Source organism: Rhinoraja longicauda, chromosome 9 (assembly GCF_053455715.1).
Source record: "Rhinoraja longicauda isolate Sanriku21f chromosome 9, sRhiLon1.1, whole genome shotgun sequence".
NCBI classification, from domain to species: Eukaryota; Metazoa; Chordata; class Chondrichthyes; order Rajiformes; family Arhynchobatidae; genus Rhinoraja; species Rhinoraja longicauda.
Window position 1 is genome coordinate 65527654 of NC_135961.1, and position 23302 is coordinate 65550955.

At 44.8% G+C, this 23302-nt stretch overlaps 1 protein-coding gene across 2 annotated transcripts in view; it reads right to left on the minus strand.

Moving 5' to 3' along the window:
• tasp1 (taspase, threonine aspartase, 1) overlaps nt 1–23302 on the minus strand; it is an 84290-nt gene that overhangs the window by 5060 nt on the left and 55928 nt on the right. For both annotated transcript variants that reach the window (XM_078405650.1, XM_078405652.1), the window contains 2 exons: nt 14425–14535; nt 8308–8381 (listed from right to left, as the gene is read on the minus strand). In XM_078405650.1, coding sequence (XP_078261776.1) covers nt 8308–8381; nt 14425–14535 — 185 coding nt within the window. The remainder of the gene's footprint in view (nt 1–8307; nt 8382–14424; nt 14536–23302) is intronic.

Below are 23302 nucleotides of genomic sequence, written 5' to 3' on the forward strand. Positions count from 1 at the left end.
GGGCATTGAAATTGACAGGGCATTGAAATTGACAGGGCATTGAAATTGACAGGGCATTGAAATTGACAAGGCATTGAAATTGACAAGGCGTAGATATTGACAAGGCGTATATTGACAAGGCGTAGATATTGACAAGGCGTAGATATTGACAAGGCGTAGATATTGACAAGGCATAGATATTGACAAGGCGTTGATACTGACAAGGCGTTGAAAGTGATCAGGTGTAGAATTTGACCAGCAATTGCTTTGATCGGCACTTAACTCTATTAAACAATGTAACATACAGCCTTTCGTATCTTTGGCTTGCAGTAACAAAAGTAAATGTGTATCCGTAAAGAACTCTGTGCATACAGCAGGTAAAGCAGGTTAGAGTTTTTGGAAGGAGAAACGGAGTTAATATTTGAGGTCGATGTCCTACCACTGATTCAATATCAAGAGCTGTTATAGTATCTGCTACAGTATTCATCATAGTACCTGTTATAGTCTGCATCTACAGATGAAAAATCTATTAGAAACCTATATAAATCAGCGAGTGACCACAAAGGCAAAGGAAAATAAATAATATTTCAGACTGTATTGTTAAAAGAATACAATAATAAAGACATACTAAAATTCTTTGGTGGTACAAAGTGTCGACGCTGATAATGCATTGGGAGTACTGTGGTCAATCGTCTCTCCCTTCCTCTTGGTATCTTACAAGGTATAGAGTTCTAGGAGTAGAATTAAGCCATTCAGTCCATCGAGTCCTCTCCACCATTCAATCATGGCTGATCTCTGCCTACAGAGGTATCCTACATGGTATGTTAAATCAGGGCAGGACTTGCACTGTAAATGGTAGTGCCCTGGAGACAAAGTCCACTGTCCACGATGACATATATCTGTGTGATGGACTGGGCTACATCCACAACTCTCTGCAGTCTTTAGCGGTTATATGGCAATGCAAGACCAGTCAGACCGCATCTCAGGTTCGGGAATAGCTCTGCCCAAGACCGCAAGAGATTGCAGAGAGGTGGAGATGGAGTCCAGTCTATCGCACAGACTAGACTTCCCAACATTGACTCCACGTTTAAGAACAGCTTCTTCCCCTTTGTTATCAGGCTTCTGAACGGTCCTTCCATAAGTTGGGGTACTGCCCGATTCACCTCTACCCCATTGATTGGGCTTTTTCTATGGAATTGGTGAACTACAATGCTGCGAACTATATTCTGCACGCTCTGTCTTCCCCTTTGCTCTATCTATTGTACTTGAGTTTGACTTGATCTTTTTATGTATGGTATTTCTGATCTGTTATTAGCATACAAAACAAAGCTTTTTGCTGTACCTCGATACACTTCACAATAATAAACTTGAACCATTTGACCAAAATGCCGTTGCCAGTCAAAAAAGGCTAAACCCATCTCATAAGCGATTGGAGCAGAATTAGGCCATTCGGTCTATCAAGTCTACTCCGCCATTCAACCATGTCAGACCTATCTCTCCCTCCTAACTCCATTCTCCTGCCTTCTCCCCAGAACCCCTGACACCCGTACTAATCAAGAATCTATCGATCTCTGCCATAAAAATATCCATTGACTTGCCTCCACAGCCTTCTGTGGCAATCTACCATCACTTGGTCCATAGCTTTGCTGATTATATAACATATCAAGTGCTCATCCACGTACTTTTATGAGGTGATGAGGACATTGGCAGGTCTGAGAATTGCCCTTCCGTGCAAGAAACATAAGACTAGGTTCTTTGGAAAGAACCACATTACAAAAGGTCAAAGTAGGCACATAAAATATGCCATGTTTCCAAAGAATTTACACCATCAAACATCGCATATTGCTGAAAGGCACAAGACTCTGCTCAAGTATTTACGAATTGACAGATACATTTAGTGCGTAAATCAGGTTATTGTACAATGCAATAACCCTTCAAAGAGTTCTTTGACAGTAATTCCAATAGTTCAGCTAGTAAAGGAACAAAGGGTGCAAAAATTGGAAGAACATATCAAGAGCACAATCTTCACCTGTGGAGAAGAGGTCACCAGTTTTTGCTTTGTTCCCGAAGCAGCGTGTTGTTGTCTGACAATAACAATAATATCTCTAGCCATTTCCCTGCACCACAAAAAAAATGTTCTTTTCATCACGACTGATCAAGACAACAGGTGTTAGCCAACAAATCCTTCAATAAACCAACATAAAGCAACACCAGAGTAATCAGATGAAAGTACATTAAACATCATTTGTTTGATCATAACTTATTGAGCCCTTGAGTGGCTGACTGGAAAATAATATACCATTTACGGAAAATAATTTAAAATGGCATGGGGATGGGGGGGGGGGGGGGGGGGAGAAACTAATTCTGCTTTGAGCAGTCACATTCTGATAGCAAATATTTTGATTATGAGGCAGAAAGATAATAGATCGGCTTCAAACATTTTTAATGCTGCCGCCTTTACCGTAAAACTATAGAAAGACACAAAAAGCTGGAGTAACTCAGTGGGTCAGACAGCATCTTTGGAGAAAAGGAATAGGTCACGTGTGGCTGCGCCTAAAGGCTGCGGCTCGCTGGCAGTCAGTTTGTCTTTTTTTCTTTTTTTGTTTGTTTGTGTGTCGGTGTTGGGATGTTTTCAGTTCTGTTTTTGGCTGTGTATGTGTGGGGGGGGGGGGGGTGGTGGTGGAAACCTTTCTTTTATTAGGTCTCTTCCCCGGGGCGCAGCTCGGCCGCGGGGCCTTCCATCGCCCGGCGCGGCCGCTGAACTTAACACAGCCGCGGGACCTAACAGTGCCCGGCACGGCTCGGCCGTGGGGCCTTCCATCGCCCGGTACGGCCGCGGGACGTTTCAGCGCTCGGTGCGGCTCGGCCGCGGGGCCTTCCATCGCCCGGCGCCGCTGCGGAACGGTTCAGCGCACGGCGCGGGGCCTTCCATCGCCCGGCGCGGCTCGGCCGCGGGACGGTTCAACGCACGGTGCGGCTCAGCCGCGGGGCGTTCCATCGCCCGCGGGGCCTTCCATCGCCCGGCGCGGCCGCTGGACTTAACATCGCCGGCGCGGCTCGACCGCGGGACTTGGCAGCGCTCGGTGTGGCTCGGCCACGGGGCCTTCCATCGCCCGGCGCGGCTCAGCCGCTGGACTTAACATCGCCGGCGCGGCTCGGCCGCGGGACATTTCAGTGCCCAGTGCGGCTCGGCCGCGGGGCCTTCCATCCCCTTGCGGGGGCTGTGCGTGTCGGTCGCCTCGGTAGGGGTCGAGCTGCCTGTCCGTGGGTGCGGGGGGAAGAGAGTGGAAGTTTTGTTGCCTACCATCACCGTGAGGGGGTGTTTGGAGTCACTGTGATGGATGTTTGTGTTGGGGTCGTGTGTCCTGTGTTCTTTTCTTTTTTGTTGTGTTCTGTGACTGCTGTAATTTTGTTCGGTATCTGTACCGAATGACAATAAAGTTCTGTGATGTTTCAGGTCGAGACCCTTCTTGACCCAAAATGTCACCTATTCCGTTACTCCAGAGATGCTGTCTGACCCGCTGAGTTACTCCAGCATTTTGTGTCTATCTTCGGTTTAAACCAGCATCTGCAGTTCCTTCCTACACATCTTAAAACTTTACGACAGACACAAAATGCTGGAGTAACTCAGTGGGTCAGGCAGCATCTCTGGAGAAAAGGAATGGGTGACGTTTTGGGTCGAGACCCTTCTTCAGACTGATGTCAGGGGAGTGGGCGGGACAGAGTAACAATGTAGTCGGAGACAGGAAGACAGGTGGGAGAACTGGGAAGGGGGAGTGGATGGAGAGAGCGGGAAAGCAAGGGCTATTTGAAGTTAGAGAAGTCAATGTTCATATCGCTGGGCTGTAAACTGCCCAAGCGTTGGGCCTCACTCTGACAATGGAGGGGGCCCAGGACAGGAAGGTCAGATTGGGAATGGGATGGGGGAGTTAAAGTGCTGAGCAACCGGGAGATCAGGTAGGTTTAGGCGGACTGAGCGGAGGTGTTCAGCGAAACGATCGCCGAGCCTGCGCTTGGTCTCGCCGATGTACAGAAGTTGACACCTAGAACAGTGAATACAGTAGATGAGATTCACCTTGAAACGATACTTTAGTTTTGGGGTGGTGAATCTGTAGAATTCATTACCGGGGATGGCTGCAGAGGCCAAGTCTTTGGGCACTTTTATAACGGAAATTTTAACAGGTACTTGATTAGTAAGTGTGTCAAGGGTTAAGAGATGAAGACAAGAGAATGGGGTTGAGAGGGATAGATCGGCCATGACTGAATGGCGGAATAGATTTGATGGGCTGAATGGCCTACTTCTGCTCCTATGACTTATGAACTTTATTTAGAAACAAACACCATCAGCATCTCTCACATTCCTCCTACAAACAAAAACTTACTCAGGTCATCCCCAAGGCTTTGAAAGTTCTGATTTGCTGCACTTTATTAGAATTAAAAATGGAACATAGAAACATAGAAAATAGGTGCAGGAGGCGGCCATTTGGCCCTTCGAGCCAGCACTGCCATTCATTGTGATCATGGCTGATCATCCACAATCAGTAACCCGTGCCTGCCTTCTCCCCATATCGCTTTGATTCCGCTAGCCCCTAGAGCTCTATCTAACTCTCTTTTAAATTCATCCAGTGAATTGGCCTCCACTGCTTTCTGTGGCAGAATTCCACACATTCATAATTCCCTGACCTCAGTTTTAAATGGCCTCCTCTTTATTCTTAGACTGTGACCCCTTGTTCTGGACCCCCCAACATTGGGAGCATTTTTCCTGCAACGAGCTTGTCCAGTCCTTTCATAATTTTATACGTCTCTATAAGATCCCCTTTCATCCTTCTAAACTCCAGTGAATACAAACCCAGTCTTTCCTCATATGACAGTCCCGCCATCCCGGGGATTAACCTCGTGAACCTACGCTGCACTGCCTCAATAGCAAGGATGTCCTTCCTCAAATTAGGAGACCAGAACTGCACATAATACTCCAGATGTGGTCTCACAGAGCCCTGTACAACTGTAGAAGGACCTCTTTACTCCTATACTCAAATCCTCTCGTTATGAAGGCCAACATGCCATTGAACTAGTCAATACTAATACTTACCAAGATTACCATGGAACAAAAAAAAAGGATACACACAAAGTGGTGGAGTAACTCAGCGGGACAGGCAACATCTCTGGAGAGAAGGAATGGGTGACGTTTCGGGTCGAGACCCTTCTTCACCGAAACGTCACCCGTTCCTTCTCTCCAGAGACGCTGCCTGTCCCGCTGAGTTACTCCAGCACCTTGTGTCTATCTTCGATTTAAACCAGCGTCTGCAGTTCTTTCGTACAAATAGAATGGATAGTTTCATAAACTCTCAGAATTGCAGGATAGTATGAAGAAACAATGGTTCTATTTAGTGAACCTTATTAGTGCGGCACGGTGGCGCAGCGGTAGAGTTGCTGCCTTACAGCGCCAGAGATCCGGGTTCGATCCTGACTACGGTTGCCACCTGTTCCGGAGTTTGTACGTTCTCCCCGTGACCTGCGTGAGTTTTCTCCAAGATCTTTGGTTTCCACCCACACACCAAAGACATACAGGTTTATTGGCTAGGTATAAATGTTAAAAAATTGTCCCTAGTGTGTATAGGATAATGTTAGTGTGCGTGGATCGCTGGTCAGTTGGGCCGAAGATCCTGTTTCTGCGCTGTATCACTAAACTAAAAATATAGAATCTGACTTTTAACGGTTTCTGAGATTCTGATATTCACAGGCGCTTCTAAATAGGGTAAAATCGATGCCTTCTGTTATCTGAGTGGTAATGTTCACCACTGCCCCTCTACTCCCCGCTACAGTTAGTCCAATAACTTGCATTGTGGATGTCCCCAAAATGCAGAATACGTCAAATCTGCACAGGTCAAGATCGATCAACCTTAAACATAGCAAGACCTTAAATGCCAATCAATACATGAACTGACAGGACATAACTGAGAAAAGCATCAATACAGTTTATAGGCTTTAAAAATTATCTATCTTGTTACATGATGTGCCTTTCACCATAAACATCTTGATTCTATTTACAGACTTGTTTATTTACAAGCTCATCTGCTCAACCAAAGCAAAGGAATTGAGAGATTTTAATAACCAGACCCACAAATGTAAGCTCAGTATTGGAGCAAACGCACGCAGTTATATTGGTTGTTTCTGTTTCTACAAATGTTACAACATCCTCTCTTGAACAACATAATTTCAGGAAATAGACACAAAATGCTGGAGTAACTCAGCAGGACAGGCAGCATCTCTGGAGAGAAGGAATGTGGGATGTTTCGGGTCGAGACCAGTCTTCAGACTAAAGGTCTGAAATCGATATCATTTCAGTAAAGCTTAAAAAAGCAGGATTCAAATTAATATTCATTGTCGAGACCCACAGATGAAAACTAACCTTTTGGGCTCTGTGTTGAAGGACCCCAAGGTATATCTGAAACTGCATGATATCAAGGATTTACCTTGAAATGATCAAGTCTGAAGAATTCTGAGTCTGAAGAAGGGTCCAGATGCGAAAGATAGCAGAGTCAGGGGGTTTGGGGAGAAGGCAGGAACGGGGTACTGATCGTGAATAAGTGGACTATTTCTGACACTAAAATGTTCTGTTAATTGAAGCCAAGTACTCCAGATTTATTAAATAGAAGTTCAATGTTGTTCAACCTTTTGGAGAATACTAGGGGCTAGTGGAATCAAGAGGTATGGGGAGAAGGCAGGCACGGGTTACTGATTGTAGATGATCAGCCATGATCACAATGAATGACGGTGTTGGCTCAAAGGGCCGAATGGCCTCCTCCTGAACCTATTGTCTATGTTTCTAATCTGCGGAGTAATTGCAGAAATCACTTTATTAGGCTTGGGTTTTGTCGCGGTGGTGCAGCGGTAGTGTTGCTGCCTTACAGCGCCAGAGACCCGGGTCCGATCCTGACTACGGGTGCTGTCTGTATGGAGTTTGTACGTTCTCCCCGTGACCTGTGTGGGCTTTTTCCAGAAGCTCCAGTCTCCTCCCACACTCCAAAGGCGTACAGGGTTTGTAAGCTAATTGGCTTGGTGCAATTGTAAAACATGTCCCTAGTGTGTGTAGGATAGCTTTAGTGTGCGGAGATCGCTGGTCAGCGTGAACATGGTGGGCCTGTTTCCGCGCTGTATCTCTAAACTGAACAATAGAAGCCAATCATGTGGATGAAAAATACAACACTTTTCTTAAAACACAATATCATATCTTAACTGAAGAAGTCTGAAGAAGGGTCTCGACCTGAAACGTCACCCATTCCTTCTCTCCCGAGATGCTGCCTGTCCCGCTGAGTTACTCCAGAATTTTGTGTCTACCTTCGATTTAAACCAGCATCTGCAGGTTTTTTTCCTATCATATCTTAACTTATCTCATTTGCTTCAATAAGGTAGAGTTGTAACATCTAATTTGAAGTGGCAAAGAGTAACATGTCAGATTCGCAGCAGAATGATCTTTTCCATCAAATTATCTTATCCCTACCTACCCACCCCCATCCCCGGGTGTTTTGTGGTTACTCAGGGTGAAAAAAACACTTGAGGCCTCAGACTCGAAGTGGGGGCTGGTGAAGAAGGATTAGTCTCGGAAAGTTAGGTCAAAAGCGTAATTTAAAATTGAAGTGGGAAGAGCAGCTGCATCTGTCAGGACTTCAACAATACCAGCTGCACAATTCGTGGCCAGTATGGAAACAATGTACACCAGATGTCAGAGAAAGGGAAGGGAAGCCACACAGCGGATGGCCAAATTATCGTGCCTTTAATGTCCCAGCGTCACCTTTGTAAACGGGCCACATTTCACACACAGGGTAAGGACTGTTACGTTCTAATATAAATCAAGCTTCCGACTTTTTGAACGTCGCTCCGCATATTTAAAAGCTCGGCACAAAAACGTCTCCAATCCTTTTGCTTTGAAGTGAGTGGCAGAATGAAATGTGAAAAAGGTTACAACTTTAAAAAAAAACCCAACTCAAAGCACCATCATCACAGATTTGGACTGCTGAACAATTTATGATTTGGTAATAGAAAACAATCTTCAAGGGATGTTCTACACTTCAAAGCTACTGAAAAATATAGATTTCTGAAAAATCCCACATGAATTTTAAGTCTGCCAACACATGATCTACATTAATTGGAAAAGATATTCTCCTCACAGCTGTGTGTGATCTCTGCAAATAATATTTTGGATAGGCATCTGTAAAATGTATTAATAAGAAAACAATTTGAAACTGCTTCTATAAGATTCTTAAAAAGGTATAAGAGCGAAAACATATATACAAGAAAGGACCAAGTTGTTGGTAGTTTTAGATTTACCTTAGCTTTTCCATCTTGAGTCGACATGTAGCCAACACACATGCTTTCAGTGGTGTGACTCCATAAAAACTCAACTGCATGGGAGAAAGTTTAAAATATGATGAAAGTAAAATCAAGTGGCATTATAGAAGCAGTTACATAGACATGCAGTGCATTCAGAAAGTATTCAGACCCCTTCACTTTTTCCACATTTTGTTACGTTACAGCCTTATTTAAAAATGGATTAAATTCATTTTTCTTATCATCAATCTACACACAATACCCCAGAATGAAGGAGCAAAAACAGGTGTTTAGAAATTTCTGCAAAGTAATGAAAAAGAAATAACTGAAATATCATATTTACATAAATATTCAGACCCTTTGATTTGACACTCAAAATTGAGCTTAGGTTCATCCTGTTTCCATTGATTATCCTTGAGATGTTTCTACAACATGATTGGAGCCCACCAGTGGTAAATTAAATTGATTGGACATGATTTGGAAAGGCACACACCTGTCTATATAAGGTCCCACAGTTGACAGTGCATGTCAGTGCAAAATCCAAGCAATGAAGTTGAAGTAATTGTCCGTAGACCTCCGAGACAGGATTGTGTTGAGACACAGATCTGGGGAAGGGTAGAAAACAATTTCTGCAGCATTGCAAATCCAAAGAGCACAGTGGCCTCCGTCATTCTTAAATGGAAGAACTTTGGAACCACCAGGATTCTTCATAGAACTGGCTGCCCGGCCAAACTGAGCAATCGGGAGAGAAGGGCCTTGGTTAGGGAGGTGACCAAGAACCCGATGGTCACTCTGACAGAGCTCCAGAGTTCCTCTGTGAAGATGGGAGATCCTTCCAGAAGGACAACTATATCTGCAGCACTCCACCAATCAGGCCTTTATGGTAGAGTGGCCAGACGGAAGCCACTCCTCAGTAAAAGGCACATTACAGCCCGCCTGGAGTTTGCCAAAAGGCACCTAAAGGACTCTCAGAGCATGAGAAACAAGATTCTCTGGTCTGATGAAACCAAGATTGAATTTGACCTGAATGCCAAGCGTCACGTCTGCAGGAAACCAGGCACCGCTCATCACCTGGCCAATACCATACCTACGGTGAAGCATGGTGGTGGCAGCATCATGCTGTGGGGATGTTTTTCAGCAGCAGGAACTGGGAGACTAGTCAGGATCGAGGGAAAGATGAACGGAGCAAAATACAGAGGGATCCTTGATGAAAACCTGCTCCAGAGCGTTCAGAACCTCAGACTGGGGCGAAGGTTCACCTTCCAACAGGAGAATGACCCTAAGCACACAGTCAAGACAACGCAGGAGTGACTTTGTGACAAATCTGTGAATGTCTTTGAGTGGCCCAGCCAGAGCCCGGACTTGAACTCGATTGAACATCTCTGGAGGGACCTGAAAATAGCTGTGTATCGACGCTCCCCATCCAACCTGACAGAGTTTGGGAGGATCTGCAGAGAAGAATGGGAGAAATTACCCTAATACAGGTGTGCCAAGCTTGTAGCGTCATACCCAAGAAGACTTGAAGCTGTAATCACTGCCAAAGGTGCCTCAACAAAGTACTGAGTAAAAGGTCTGAATATTTATGTAAATGTTGTGGCGGCTCCCAAGGGTCGGGCCATACTTCTACCGACCCCTCGGCACGGGAATGGACCAGTCCAGGGAGGCGGTCAATTGACACGGCCTCCGGGACTGCGCCTTTGTGTTCCTGCGCCGTGACGCCCACCGGGGGCCGCTCCAGAGGCCGTATGAGGGCCCGTACCGGGTGCTGGAGCACGGACAGACAACCTTTGTCTTGGACATGGGGGGCCGGCCGGAGGCCGTGTCAATTGACCGCCTGAAGCCGGCCCACTTAGACATCGACCAACCGGTGCGGGTTGCCCAGCCTCGGCCACGAGGTCGCCCCCCTTTGCGGGTCCCACCACCTGTCCCTCCAACTGTGCCTCCGCCGGCACCTCTGTCGATCGATTACCGTACGCAGTCCGGTCGGGTTGTGCGACCACCAGTGCGTTTCGTGCCTCCGGTTCTGGGGGGGGTACTGTGGCGGCTCCCAAGGGTCGGGCCATACTTCTACCGACCCCTTGGCACGGGAATGGACCAGTCCAGGGAGGCGGTCCGGGACCAGGTATATAAGGACAAGGTTTGGGCGCCAAGCCATTCCGGCAGACTAGACCCGTCTGATAACCGAGGTACAATAAAATATAACGTTCCCGAAATACCTGGCTCCTTGCCTTTATTTCGGGCCTTTATCGACGCGCTACAATGTGATATTTGTGAAAATTAAGGTTGTAACGTAACAAAATGTGGAAAAAGTGAAGGGGTCTGAATACTTTCTGAATGCACTGTAGAAACATAGAAAATAGGTGCAGGAGGAGGCCATTTAGCCCTTCGAGCCAGCACCGCCATTCATTGTGATCATGGCTGATCACCCACAATCAGTAACCCGTGCCTGCCTTCTCCCCATATCCCTTGATTCCGCTAGCCCCTAGAGCTCTATCTAACTCTCTTTTAAATTCATCCAGTGAATTGGCCTCCACTGCCTTCCATGGCAGAGAATTCCAAAAATTCACAACTCTCTGGGTGAAAAGGTTTCTTCTCACCTCAGTTTTAAATGGCCTCCCCTTAGACTGTGGCCCCTGGTTCTGGACTCCCCCAACATTGGGAACTTTTTCCTGCATCCAGCTTGTCCAGTCCTTTTATAATTTTATCCGTCTCTGTAAGATCCCCTCTCATCCTTCTAAACTCTAGTGAATACAGAACATTATTCAGTTATTCAGGTCAAATACAACGCCAAACAAGGCAGTCGGAACAGTATTCCCAGAATGGAAATATCAAAGACTTCAAGGTGAGAGGGGCTACGTTTGAAAGGAGATTTAATGTAGGGAGGAACTGCAGCTGCTGGTTTACTCAGCGGGACAGGCAGGATCTCTGGAGAGAAGGAATGGGTGACGTTTCGGGTCGAGACAACTTCTTCATACTCAAATCTGAGGAAGCGTCTTGACCCGAGACGTCACCCATTCCTCCTCTCCAGAGATGCTGCCTGTCCCGTTGAAAGGAGATGTGCGAGGCAAGTTGTTTTGTTTTATACACAAAGAGCGGTGGGTGCCTGGAACAGCTCCCAGGAGTGGTGGTGGTGGTGGAGGCAGATACTATAGTGGTGTTTAGGAGGCTTTCAGATCGGCACGTGCATATGCAGGGAATGGAGAGATATGAGAGAGGCAGATAGGGTTTGTCTTGGCATCGTTTTCAGCACGGATGTCGTGGGCCGAAGGGCCTGCTCTTGTGCTGTACCTTCCAATGTTCAGGTCAAACAAAAAGCTGTAAATTTTCAAAGAGCAGTAATTTCAAGTTTAGTTGGCATGCTATGACAAAGCTAGTCCATTTCATTCTCTAATACAAATCTAAATTTCACTATGTTTAATGAAGGAGGATTTGCTTAAAATAAAAATAATTTAGTGCTCAAACTGCAAGTGAATAATATTTAAGGTCAATTGTTCGGTATTTTCCTAATTTCTCCTCTGTTTTAATGATCAGCGGGAATCTCTCTTATCCATGACGATAGGATTGTTTAGTTGGTTTAGAAAAAGAGGTTTACCTTCATATATACAATACAATACAATACAATATATCTTTATTGTCATTGTACCCAGGGGTACAACGAGATTGGGAGGTACAACGAGATTGGGATATTAACTTTGTATCATAAGAAGTGTTGTTCTAGTGTTAATCATAAGGTCATAAGTGATAGGAGCATAATTAGGCCTTTCGGCCCATCAAATCGACTCCGCCATTCAATCATGGCTGATCTATCTCCCCCTCCTCACCCCATTCTCCTGTCTTCTCCCCATAACCCCTGACACCTATACTAATCAAGAATTTATCTATCTCTGCCTTAAAAATATCCATTGACTGCCTCCATTCACCACCCTCTGACCAAAGAAATTCCTTCTCATCTCCTTCCTAAAGGAACATCCTTTAATTCTAAGGCTGTGACCTCTAGTCCTAGACTCTCCCACTAGTGAAAACATCCTCTCCACATCCACTCTATCCAAGCCTTTTACTATTCGGTAAGTTTTAATGAGGTCCCCCCTCATTCTTCTAAACTCCAGCGATTACAGGCCCAGTGCCGACAAACGGCCATCATAAGTTAACCCGCTCATTCCTGGGATCATTCTTGTAAACCTCCTCTGGAACGTCTCCAGAGCCAGCACATCCTTCCTCAGATATGGTGCCCAAAATTGCTCACAGTACTCCAAATGCAGCCTGACCTGCGCTTTATAGAGCCTCAGCATTACATCCCTGCTTTTGTATTCCAGCTCTCTTGAAATAAATGCTACCATTATGTTTTACCATCTTCAATATAATCTTCAGTATAATTTAATCTCTTTTGAAGGCTTGTGTTAGGGCGGGCGAAGAAAGAAAAGCATTTGATTCCCATTTTCCAGTGTCCCCATGACATCCAACTGAGTCCAGTTGGCAGAAAAACTTGGAAGCATGCATATAAAAAAACAGGAGCCTTATCTGGCTGCTTGCCTCTCTCTCTATGCAGTAACTTCATGCACATACATACAAGGGTGGGACGGTGGCATGGTGAAAGAGCTACTGCCTTACAGTGCCAGAGACCTGGGTTCGATTCTGACTATGGGTGCTTGTCTGTACGGAGTTTGCGTGGGTGTTCTCTGAGATCTTCAGTTTCCTCTCACACTCCAAAGTCGTATACGTTTATAGGTTAATTGGCTTGGTATCAATGTAAAATTGTCCCTAGTGTGTGTAGGACAGTGTTAATGTGTGGGGATCGCTGGATGGTGCGGACTCGATGGGCCACAGGGCCAATTTCCACGCTGTATCTCAAAACTAAACCTCTCTGTCCAAAATTAAGTCCAAATTAAGTTCTGGAACAATGATGTGCAGGGACCACAATGCTGCTTTAATTACTTTACCGAGGTCTCCAGATTTGTTTGGCCAGTATAATACATTGGTAGATGTATAAAAGATATTGTGTCTTCAATTGTCACAAATGGGGTGGGCCATTTAGGACTGAGGTGAGGAAAAACTTTTTCACCCAGAGAGTAGTGAATCTGTGGAATTCTCTGCCACAGAAGGCAGTGGAGGTCAATTCACTGGATGTTTTCAAGAAAGAGTTAGGTTTCGCTTTTAGGGCTAACGGAATCAAGGGATATGGGGGAAAAAGCAGGAACGGGGTACTGATTTTAGATGATCAGCCATGATCATATTGAATGGTGGTGCTGGCACGAAGGGCCGAATGGCCTACTCCCACACCTATTTTTTTTTCTATGTTTCAAAAACATAAAAATAAAATCAATAAGAAAAAAAGCCTCCTTCATTTTTTTTCAAAAGTACCTTCAATGTGGAGAAAAATAAAGGTCAGGTTAGGAAGGAAAATGGCTAATTCTATCCTCTGGCTTATCACTCGTTTCAAATTCAGTAGCAAACATGCCAGTGATCCCCGCACACCTACTCTATCCTCTACACACTTGGGACTACTTACAATTATACCAAGCCAATTAACCTACAGACCTGTATGTCTTTGGAGTGTGGGAGGAAACTGGTGATCCCGGAGAAAACCCACGCAGGTCATGGGGAGAATGTACGAACTCTGCACAGACAGCACCCGTAGTCAGGATGGAACCCGGGTCTCTGGTGCTGTGAGGCAGCAACTCTACCGCTGCTCCACCGTGCCGCCCTACGTACTAGGTAAAATGTCCAACAGAAGGAATGTGAACAACAAACTACCTTGATTGGGAGATCAACAGGTTCCTTACTTATGTGTAGAAAGGAATTGCAGATGCTGGCTTACACCAAAGATAGACATAAATTGCTGGAGTAATTCAGCTGGACGGGCAGCATCTCTGGAGGGTAGGAATGGGAGAGGTTTCGGGTCGAGACCCTTCTTCAGACTGAGAGTCAGGGGAGAAGGAGACATAGAGATGATGGAAGGGTAAGGTGTGAAAACACAGATCAATGCAGACGATGATCATGGAAATGTAGAATGGTTCATTGATAGTGGAGGGGAAGATGACGAGGCATACAATCAGTAATATTTAATCAGCTATCTGGTACGAAGCAGCATAACGATTGTATTGGAAATGTATTGATTACCTAGGAGGGCTTGTGTGTTCAGTGCCGACTCAGAATCCATTGAACATCTGCAGCAACGGAGAACTATGACTCCACCAAGTACAGAGTCCTCACAGGCTAGGAATGGTGAACCTATGAAGAACACAAAACGTGTTACTGCAGTTGGACAATAAACTTAAAATAATTGAATTAACAAACTTAAAATATCTGAAGAAGGGTCTCGACCCGAAACATCACCCATTCCTTCTCTCCACAGTGGCTAACTGTCCCGCTGAGTTAGTCCAGCATTTTGTGTCTTCCTTCGATTTAAACCAGCATCTGCAGTTCTCTCCTACACAAACTTAAAATAACTCCGGTTTTCAAATTTCAAAAGAATTACCGCTTCAAAATTGTACTTATTCCCAATAAATATCTGCAAATCATCAAAGGTCAACGTTTTACACATGGCGGCAAAGTTGACTCCCAGGATTAATGTTCTATGCGTGTAGACAGCTGACTTAAGAAAAATCCAGTATAATTTGAGGAAGGGCATTCTTGCTGTTGAGGGAGTGCAGCGTAGGTTCAAGAGGTTAATTCCCGGGATGGCGGGACTGTCATATGAAGAAAGACTGGACTTAGAAGGATGAGAGAAGATCTTATAGAAACATATAAAATTATTAAGGGATTGGACAGGGTAGATGCAGGAAACATGTTCCCGATGTTGGGGGAGTCCAGAACCAGGGCCACAGTTTAAGAATAAGGGGAAGGCCATTTAGAACTGAGATGAGGAAAAACTTTTTCACACAGAGTTGTGAATTTGTGGAATTCTCTGCCTCAGAAGGCAGTGGAGCCGATTCATTGGATGCATTCAAAAGAGAGTTAGATAGAGCTCTTAGGGCTGGTGGAATCAAGGGGTATGGGGAGCAGGCAGGAACGGGGTACTGATTGTGGATGATCAGCCATGATCACGTTGAATGGCGGTGCTGGTTCGAAGGGCCGAATGGCCTCCTCCTGCACCTATTGTCTATGTATCTATGTGAACACAAAATGTAAACTTTGTCAGAGTTTTGATGCAAGAAAGAAAATTGATTTCATCTTCAAGAAAATCCAGAGATTAGAAGTGTTAGACATGCAATCTTGCCAAAAACTAGGCTCGCAATCTGTGAAAAGGAAATGAGAAAAAGCAAACAGAAAGAGTGACCTGTTTATACACCTCCCTGCAACTAACTTCCAGATGCATTGGAACAAATGATTATCAGCTGTCAAAGGAGAAGATATCTTCAAAAAATCTGTATGGTATGTCAAAGGAATATATCGTGAAAAATCTTTGTTCATAAAATACCACCACATATGAAAAGGACCATCTGAATGCGTGACATTTTTATAGCATCTGGTTTAATGATCAACAGCTATCTTTCCATAGATCCGGCTGCCAATACAGACTCATCTGCATTACTGGACAGTGACACATATCCTGTCACAATGAAAGCAATTAGCCACATTGAAATCATAGCTCTGAACAGAATCATAGATCAAAACAGAAATACTGCAATTTCTCAGAATCACATTTCCAAAATATCTAATTATGATCAACAAAATTATGCTTTGCTTTCAATGGTTAATTAAGTTAATGTGTGAAAGTGAGTGAGTGCCTTCGCATTGCTGGCTCAGAACGGATTATGGAGATTGACACTGTGAATGAGCTGAATTAATAACTGAGGGCGCTCCAGCACACTTGTCATTTCAACTCTGTATAAGTGAAGGAGATGAATCATTAGACGCAGTAACCTTGCCAGGCTAGTTTCCTTTAAGGTTGCAACGCTAGTTTTGTACGTTCTCCCCGTGACCTGCTTGGTTTTCCTCCAAGAACATCGGTCTCCTCCCACACTCCAAAGACGTACAGGTTGGTAGGTTAACTGGCTTGGTATAAATGTACCAAATTGTAGGTGAATGTTAGTGTGCGGGGATCGCTGGTCGGTGCAGACTTGCTGGGCCGAAAGGCCTGTTTCCAACCTAAACTAAGCTAAACGCTTTATACCCCCCCCGAACAATGTCTCTTAACACTACCTCACCTTTCTTAATTTTATTTGCCCTTCTTTTATCCAGATGTGAATATATTTTAAACATCTGTGAATACGTCGTTAAACAGAGGCATTGATAAGTTTATTCTCTGCAGAATTTCATAAATAACTTAAAAACTACATGGTAATCTCCAGAAGATTAGTCATGCCGTTGTGGTTACAGACTCATGTCCAGGCGTAGGATGAAATTTCAATTCGTATCTAGAAAACGCAACAATTTCAAGTATTTCTTAGCCTGAAAGCTGGTGTGAATCATAATAGGAACAGCATGTATTAGTTATGTGGATCCCATTACTGTGAAAGCAGTAGAACTGAAGCAGTTAAAAGGGAAATCAACAGCTTATTTTTCCTATTGAAAGGTAGGCACAAAATGCATACAATAGAATAATTATGCTTATACTGCCCATCATGTCTATGCTGGTGATAGACACAAAATGTTAGCGTAACTCAGCGGGACAGGCAACATCTCTGGATTGAAGGAATGGATGACTTTTCGGGTCAAGACTCTTCTTCACACCTCGACCTGAAATGTCACCCATTTCTTCTACCCAGAGATGCTGCGTGTCCCGCTGAGGTACTCCAGCAATTTGTGCCTATCTTTGGTGTAAACCAGCATCAGCAGTTCCCTCCTACACATGTCTATGCTGGTATTTTACAACACCTTTCCAATCAATGACACTACTCCTTGGTTCACCCATTCTTCCCCACCCAAACCCCCTCCTACCCGCTGCGGCCTCATGAGGTGCAGCACCTGTCCCTACGTCACCTCTCTCACCTCCATTCAGCAACCCCAGAGTGGGTCCAGAGACACAATACATTTGTTTCCACGCAATCTTTAGATTTTTAGATTTAGAATTTAGATTTTTAGATTTTAGATTTAGAGATACGGCGCGGAAACAGGCCCTTCGGCCCACCGGGTCCGCGCTGCCCAGCGATCCCCGCACATTAACACTATCCTACACACACTAGGGACAATTTTTTTTTTAACATTTGCCCAGCCAATTAACCTACATAGCTGTACGTCTTTGGAGTGTGGGAGGAAACCGAAGATCTCAGAGAAAACCCACGCAGGTCACGGGGAGAACGTACAAACTCCGTATAGACGGCGCCCGTAGTCAGGATCGAACCTGAGTCTCCGGCGCTGCATTCGCTGTAAGGCAGCAACTCTACCGCTGCGCCACCGTGCCGCCCTTATCATGCCACCGTGCCGCCCTTATCTCCAAAAATGGCAGCAGGTTGGCGTTTTTACTGCAGCTCGTTGCAGCTCTGACAGAAGAAATCCAGCTACTCCCTGGGTTAGTATGCACAACGACGTTGTATGTGTCCCTATTTGGACTTGGGAGCAATTAATGCCTAACCTGTTCAGGTTTGATTAAACTGTCAGGTGGAACCTTTAGAGCTATACTAGACCAAGTGGACCCGTTGGGCCCAAACCTCTCCTGCATTGGTGCAGCACCCTCTTCTCCCCTCCTCCCCCTCCCCTCACTCCCCCCTCCCTCCTCCCCTCCCTTCTCCCCTCCACCTCCCCTTCCCCCTCCCTTATCCTCCCTCCCTCCCTCACTCCATCCCCCTCAACCCCCCTTATCCTCCCTCCTCCCCCCCCCCCTCCACCCCTCCCCCCTCCCTCCCTCGGAGATAGATTTACATTTTAAAATGTGAATAACTTAAAAAATATAACATTAATTTCAATGAAACTTCTTCCATTAGCACCAAAGGGATGACGGTGAGTAAGGTGGGCCTAAAATTATTGCACTTTGGCTGTAGTTCAGGAACAAACAAACAAACAAACAAATGAGAGCCTTAGTATATAGATTGTGGTTTCAACAGCACCCTGAACATATGGGAATCCAACTATTCAGATATGGTCATGCTGCACACTAACAGGCCCTTCGGCCCAACTTGCCCATGCCAACCAAAGTGCCCCATCTACACTAGTCTCACCTCTCCATGTTTGGTCCATTTCCCTCTGAAACATTACTATCCATTTTCATAGGAACCTGAGGTGCACCTTTTTCACACAGAGGGTAGTGGGAGTATGGAACAAACTGCCAGAGGAGGTAGTTGAGGTACGTACAATAACAACATTTAAAAACTATTTAGATAAAAGTATTAACTTTTACTCCGCAGTATTGGGTTCAAATGTAATTGAATGGACAGATGGTTTGTTTGTTTCAGTTCCTGAATATAGCAAAGAATTGTTATCTGACTTGCATAATTAAACGATATCAGAGGCTAACTAGAAATACACAGATATGTTAGAGTCAGAGATTGCATCTTAAGATTTAGTTTGGTTTAGTTTAGAGATGCAGTGTGGAAACAGACCCTTTGGCCCACAGAGTCCGTGCTGACCAACGATCACCGTACACTAGTTCTATCCCAGACACTAGAGATAATTTACAGAAGCCCAATCACCCAGCAAACCTGCACGTCTTTGGAATTCGGGAGGAAACAGGAACACCCGGAGAAAACCCTTGCGCTCACAGGGAGAACGTACAAACTCCGTACAGACAGCACCCGTGGTCAGGATCGGACCCGGGGCTCTGGTGCAGTAAGGCAGCAACTCTACCGCTGCGCTACCGTGCTGCCCCACACAATGTTGTGAAATAAGGCAGCTGTCTCAGAGCAGAACCCCGTTTTCCTCTTCTGCCTGTGACAAAAAGCTAACTTCTTGATTTAGAACAAATATTGCCCATTTGCTCATCGGCAGTCTATCCCTAATATTAACATAACAGAAGTTCCAAACTTCACATGCAAACGTCAACGCTGGAAAGTGGTGTCCACCTGGATTGAGGAACTGGCAAAACAAAAATATTGAAATTCTACAGTAAATATATTATTTCATGAATTGTATGGTGGTGGGGAGGGGGAATGGGTGACAGCAAACAAGAGAGCAATAAGCACATACCGACACGTGAATGATGTCAGAAGGTCATAAGTGATAGTAGAATTAGGCCATTCGGCCCATCAACTCTACTCCGTCATTCAATCATGGCTGATCTATTTCTCCCTCCTAACCATACTCTCCTGCCTTCTATCCATAACCTCCGACACCTGTACTATTCAAAAATCTATCTATCTCTGCCTTAAAAATATCCACTGGCTTGGTATCCACAGCCTTCTGTGGCAGGGAACTCCACAGATTCACCACCCTCTGACTAAAGACGTTTCTCCTCATCTCCTTCCTAAATTAACATTCTTTAATTCTGAGGCTATGACCTCTGGTCCTAGACTCTCCCACTAGTGGAAACATTTTATTAACCGTTAAAGCACCAGTCATATTCATTGTCTTTTTATTCATTACAGGAGGATTCTTGTCCTGCTATTCTAATATGTTTCAGCAATACGATAAATCTGATGCAATGGACCTGAATCACTGTAAACCTCTCCATAATGGGCACTGACCCCCCCACTATCGAAGGGGTCTATACGAGGCGCTGCCTCAAAAAGGCAGCCAGCAACATGAAGGACCCACACCACCCTGGCCACGCTCTCATTTCATTCCTGCCACCAGGAAGAAGGTACAGGAGCCTGAAAACCATGACCTGGTTCAAACCGAAGATTGGACACAAAATGCTGGAGTAACTCAGCGGGACAGGCAGCATCTCTGGAAAGAATAGGTGACGTTTCAGGTCGAGATCCTTCTTTAGTATGAAGAAGAATCTTGACCCGAAACGTCACCAATTCCTTCTATCTAGAGATGCTGTCTGTCCCGCTGAGTTACTCCATAGTTTTGTATCTATCTTTGGTGTGAACCAGCATCTGCAGTTCCTTCCTACACACACAAACTGTTGTGCTGCACTCTTGACTCTTGCTGCCCTTCTCCCACCTATCCACCCCACTGCTACTCAAAGTATTGTGAATAGTTTGAATGATGAGTTCAAGTAATCCACTGCCTCCCTTTCTCCTGAAGCACTCATGGTGCCTTCAATTTTAGTAGGAAGGAACTGCAGATGCTGGTTTAAACCGAAGATAGACACAAAAAGCTGGAGTAACTCAGCCGGGACAGGCTTATGGGCGAGATCAAACGTAGACTGGGCGATCGTTTCGCTGAACACCTTCGCTCAGTCCGCCTGGACCTACCTGATCTTCCGGTGGCTAAACACTTTAATTCTCCCTCCCATTCCCACACTGACCTTTCTGTCCTCGGTCTCCTCCTTTGTCAGAGTGAGGCTAAACGCAAATTGGAGGAACAGCACCTCATATTTCGCTTAGGCAGCTTACAGCCCAGTGGTATGAACGTTGATTTCTCTAACTTCTGGCAACCCCGGCATTCCCTCTCTCTCTATCCCCCAAGTCGTACTAGCTTCTCGTTCTCACCCAACAAACAGCCAACACTGGCCTGTTTCCTTTATCATTGTTACTTTTTTGCGTATCTTTCATTCATTGTTCTTTATCTCCCCGCATCACCCTCTATATCTCTCGTTTCCCTTTCCACTGACTAGTCTGAAGAAGGGTCTCGGCCTGAAACATCACCCATTCCTTCTCTCCACAGATGCTGCCTGACCCGCTGAGTTACTCCAGCTTTTTGAGTCTATCTTCACCTTTAATTTTAGTTCAGATTCTGGAGCTGCCTAACAGCACCAAAACTCACAGTGGCATCCATCCACTGCACCTACAATAAACAGCTGTCCAGTCAAAACACATAACCAAGCAGCGGAACTGCAGAGCAGACACAAATCTGTGATTAATTTCTCATCGTTCCAGAACACCAGTAAAGATAAAATGAATCTCCAAAAAGAAATGCATTATACATGTTAGCTTTCATTTTCGTTCCAAAATTATATTCTTTGATTTTAATGTTGAAGTGGCTTTGAATCTAACAGGAGGCAAATAATGTAAGCTACAAAGTCATCTTGGTTTGGGAAGGTAAGAGTTTATGGCTGGAAAAGGTGTAAAGAAGAGATAAAATAAATGAATATGGTAGGCAAAGAGTAAAACACATTCAGGATTATTAACCTTAATTAATAATATTTAGATGCACAGAGTCTCTTGCTCAGAGTTGGGGAATTGAGGACCAGAGGACATAGGTTTAAGGTGAAGGGGAAGAGATTTAATAGGAATCTGAGGGGTAGCTTTTTCACACAAAGAGTAGTGGACGAATTGAACGAATGGCCAGAGGAGGTAGTTGAGGCTGGGACTATCCCAACGTTTAAGGCACAGTTAGACAGGTACATGGATAGAACAGGTTTGGAGGGACATGGGCCAAATGTAGGCAGATGGGACTAGTGTAGCTAGGACATGTAGGCCAGTGTGGGCAAGTTGGGCGAAGGGCCTGTTTCCATGCTGTACGACTCTATGACTTTATAATATGTGACCACTCTGCCAATCTGTATGATGTTATTGTAATTAAATTCAAGGTTGCATTATTAACCTTAATTAAAAGAATAAGAAGTATAATGGTTTTAGTTGCTATACTTTCGAATCATAGTCATACAGCACAGCAAAGTTTACGGGCAAACTGGAATTTAGCACTGTAAACTTTGGTGTTTGCCTCCAGTGCTGTAACCTACTATTGGGAGGCCGATATAGTAAGGACTTAATGAGGTAAATATGGATTATTTTTTTAAGAACTTTGAAAACAAAAGTATACAATGAACTTGGATTTGGAAAGAGTTTCTTTTGTTTTTTTCAAATCAGATTTTTAAAAAAAATTTAAAGTCATTTTTCCCCTCAAAGAACCAATTCTTAAATATTTACACTCTCCGTCACCCTTTGCCTGGGCCTCCCCTCACCCTCCACCCCACTTGCCCAAATTTAGCAATATCTCCGCTGCATACTGCTTGTAAGCTACACAAGCAAAAAACATCTGCCATCAGTTTGTCTGTCACCTGCTGCTTAAAGAGCTCCGAATGACTATGCCAGGCATTCTCAATTTGGCTGGCGGCCACGCGCGTCCCGCTGGGATTCAGATCTAAATTGTAAACAGGATGCTGACTGCCGACGGTGAGGGCTACAATCAGTTGCTCGCAGGACAAATGTAACTAAAGCTGCTTTCTCGCCTGCTGGCTAAAACCTACCCTGTCCTGCCAAGTATTCTTTCAGGTCTGCTAACAAACAGCCTGTTCAAGGCATCCCCTTTGCGGGAAGACAGTAAAAAAGTGGACGTACACACACACACACACTGTGCACCTTTGATCTCTCCCCCCCCACCCCCGGCCAATTATAAAAAGTGACAAGTAAAAATGCATCCGCATTTTATGAAATATTCCACTGGCATGTAAGATCCTTCAGATCCTCACCGTGAAACAAAGCGTGTACACAGAAAGGCAGTTATGAAATGTCGGACATTTGGAATATTTCTGTGAAGAAATAAACAAATACTGATTCTATTGCGATTCCACCTCCACAATATTGAAATATAGGCTTGTAAATGCAATTTTACCACTCTGTACTGCACCATTATAAATTCATTTCCAGAGTAGCTCATTTAGTTTTTAGAGCTTAGATATACAGCATGGAAACAGGCCCTTCAGCCCACCAGTTCAGTTTATCAGTTTAGTTTATTGTCACATGTACCGAGGTACAGTGAAAAGCTTTTGCTGCGTGCTAACCAGTCAGTGGAAAGACAATACATGATATTGTCCCATGCGACAACCCATCGCACGCTCACACTATTTCGATGTTATCCCAATTTCTTATCCACTCCCTACACATTCGAGGCATTTATTGACAGGGGCCAATTAATCTACAAACCCGCACGTCTTACGTGATGTGCGAGAGGAAATTGGACAACCTGGAGGAAACCCATAGGGTCACAAAGAGAACGTGCAAACTCCACACAGACGACCCACCCGAGGTCGGGATCAAACCCGGGTCTCTGGCGCTGTGAGGTAGCAGAA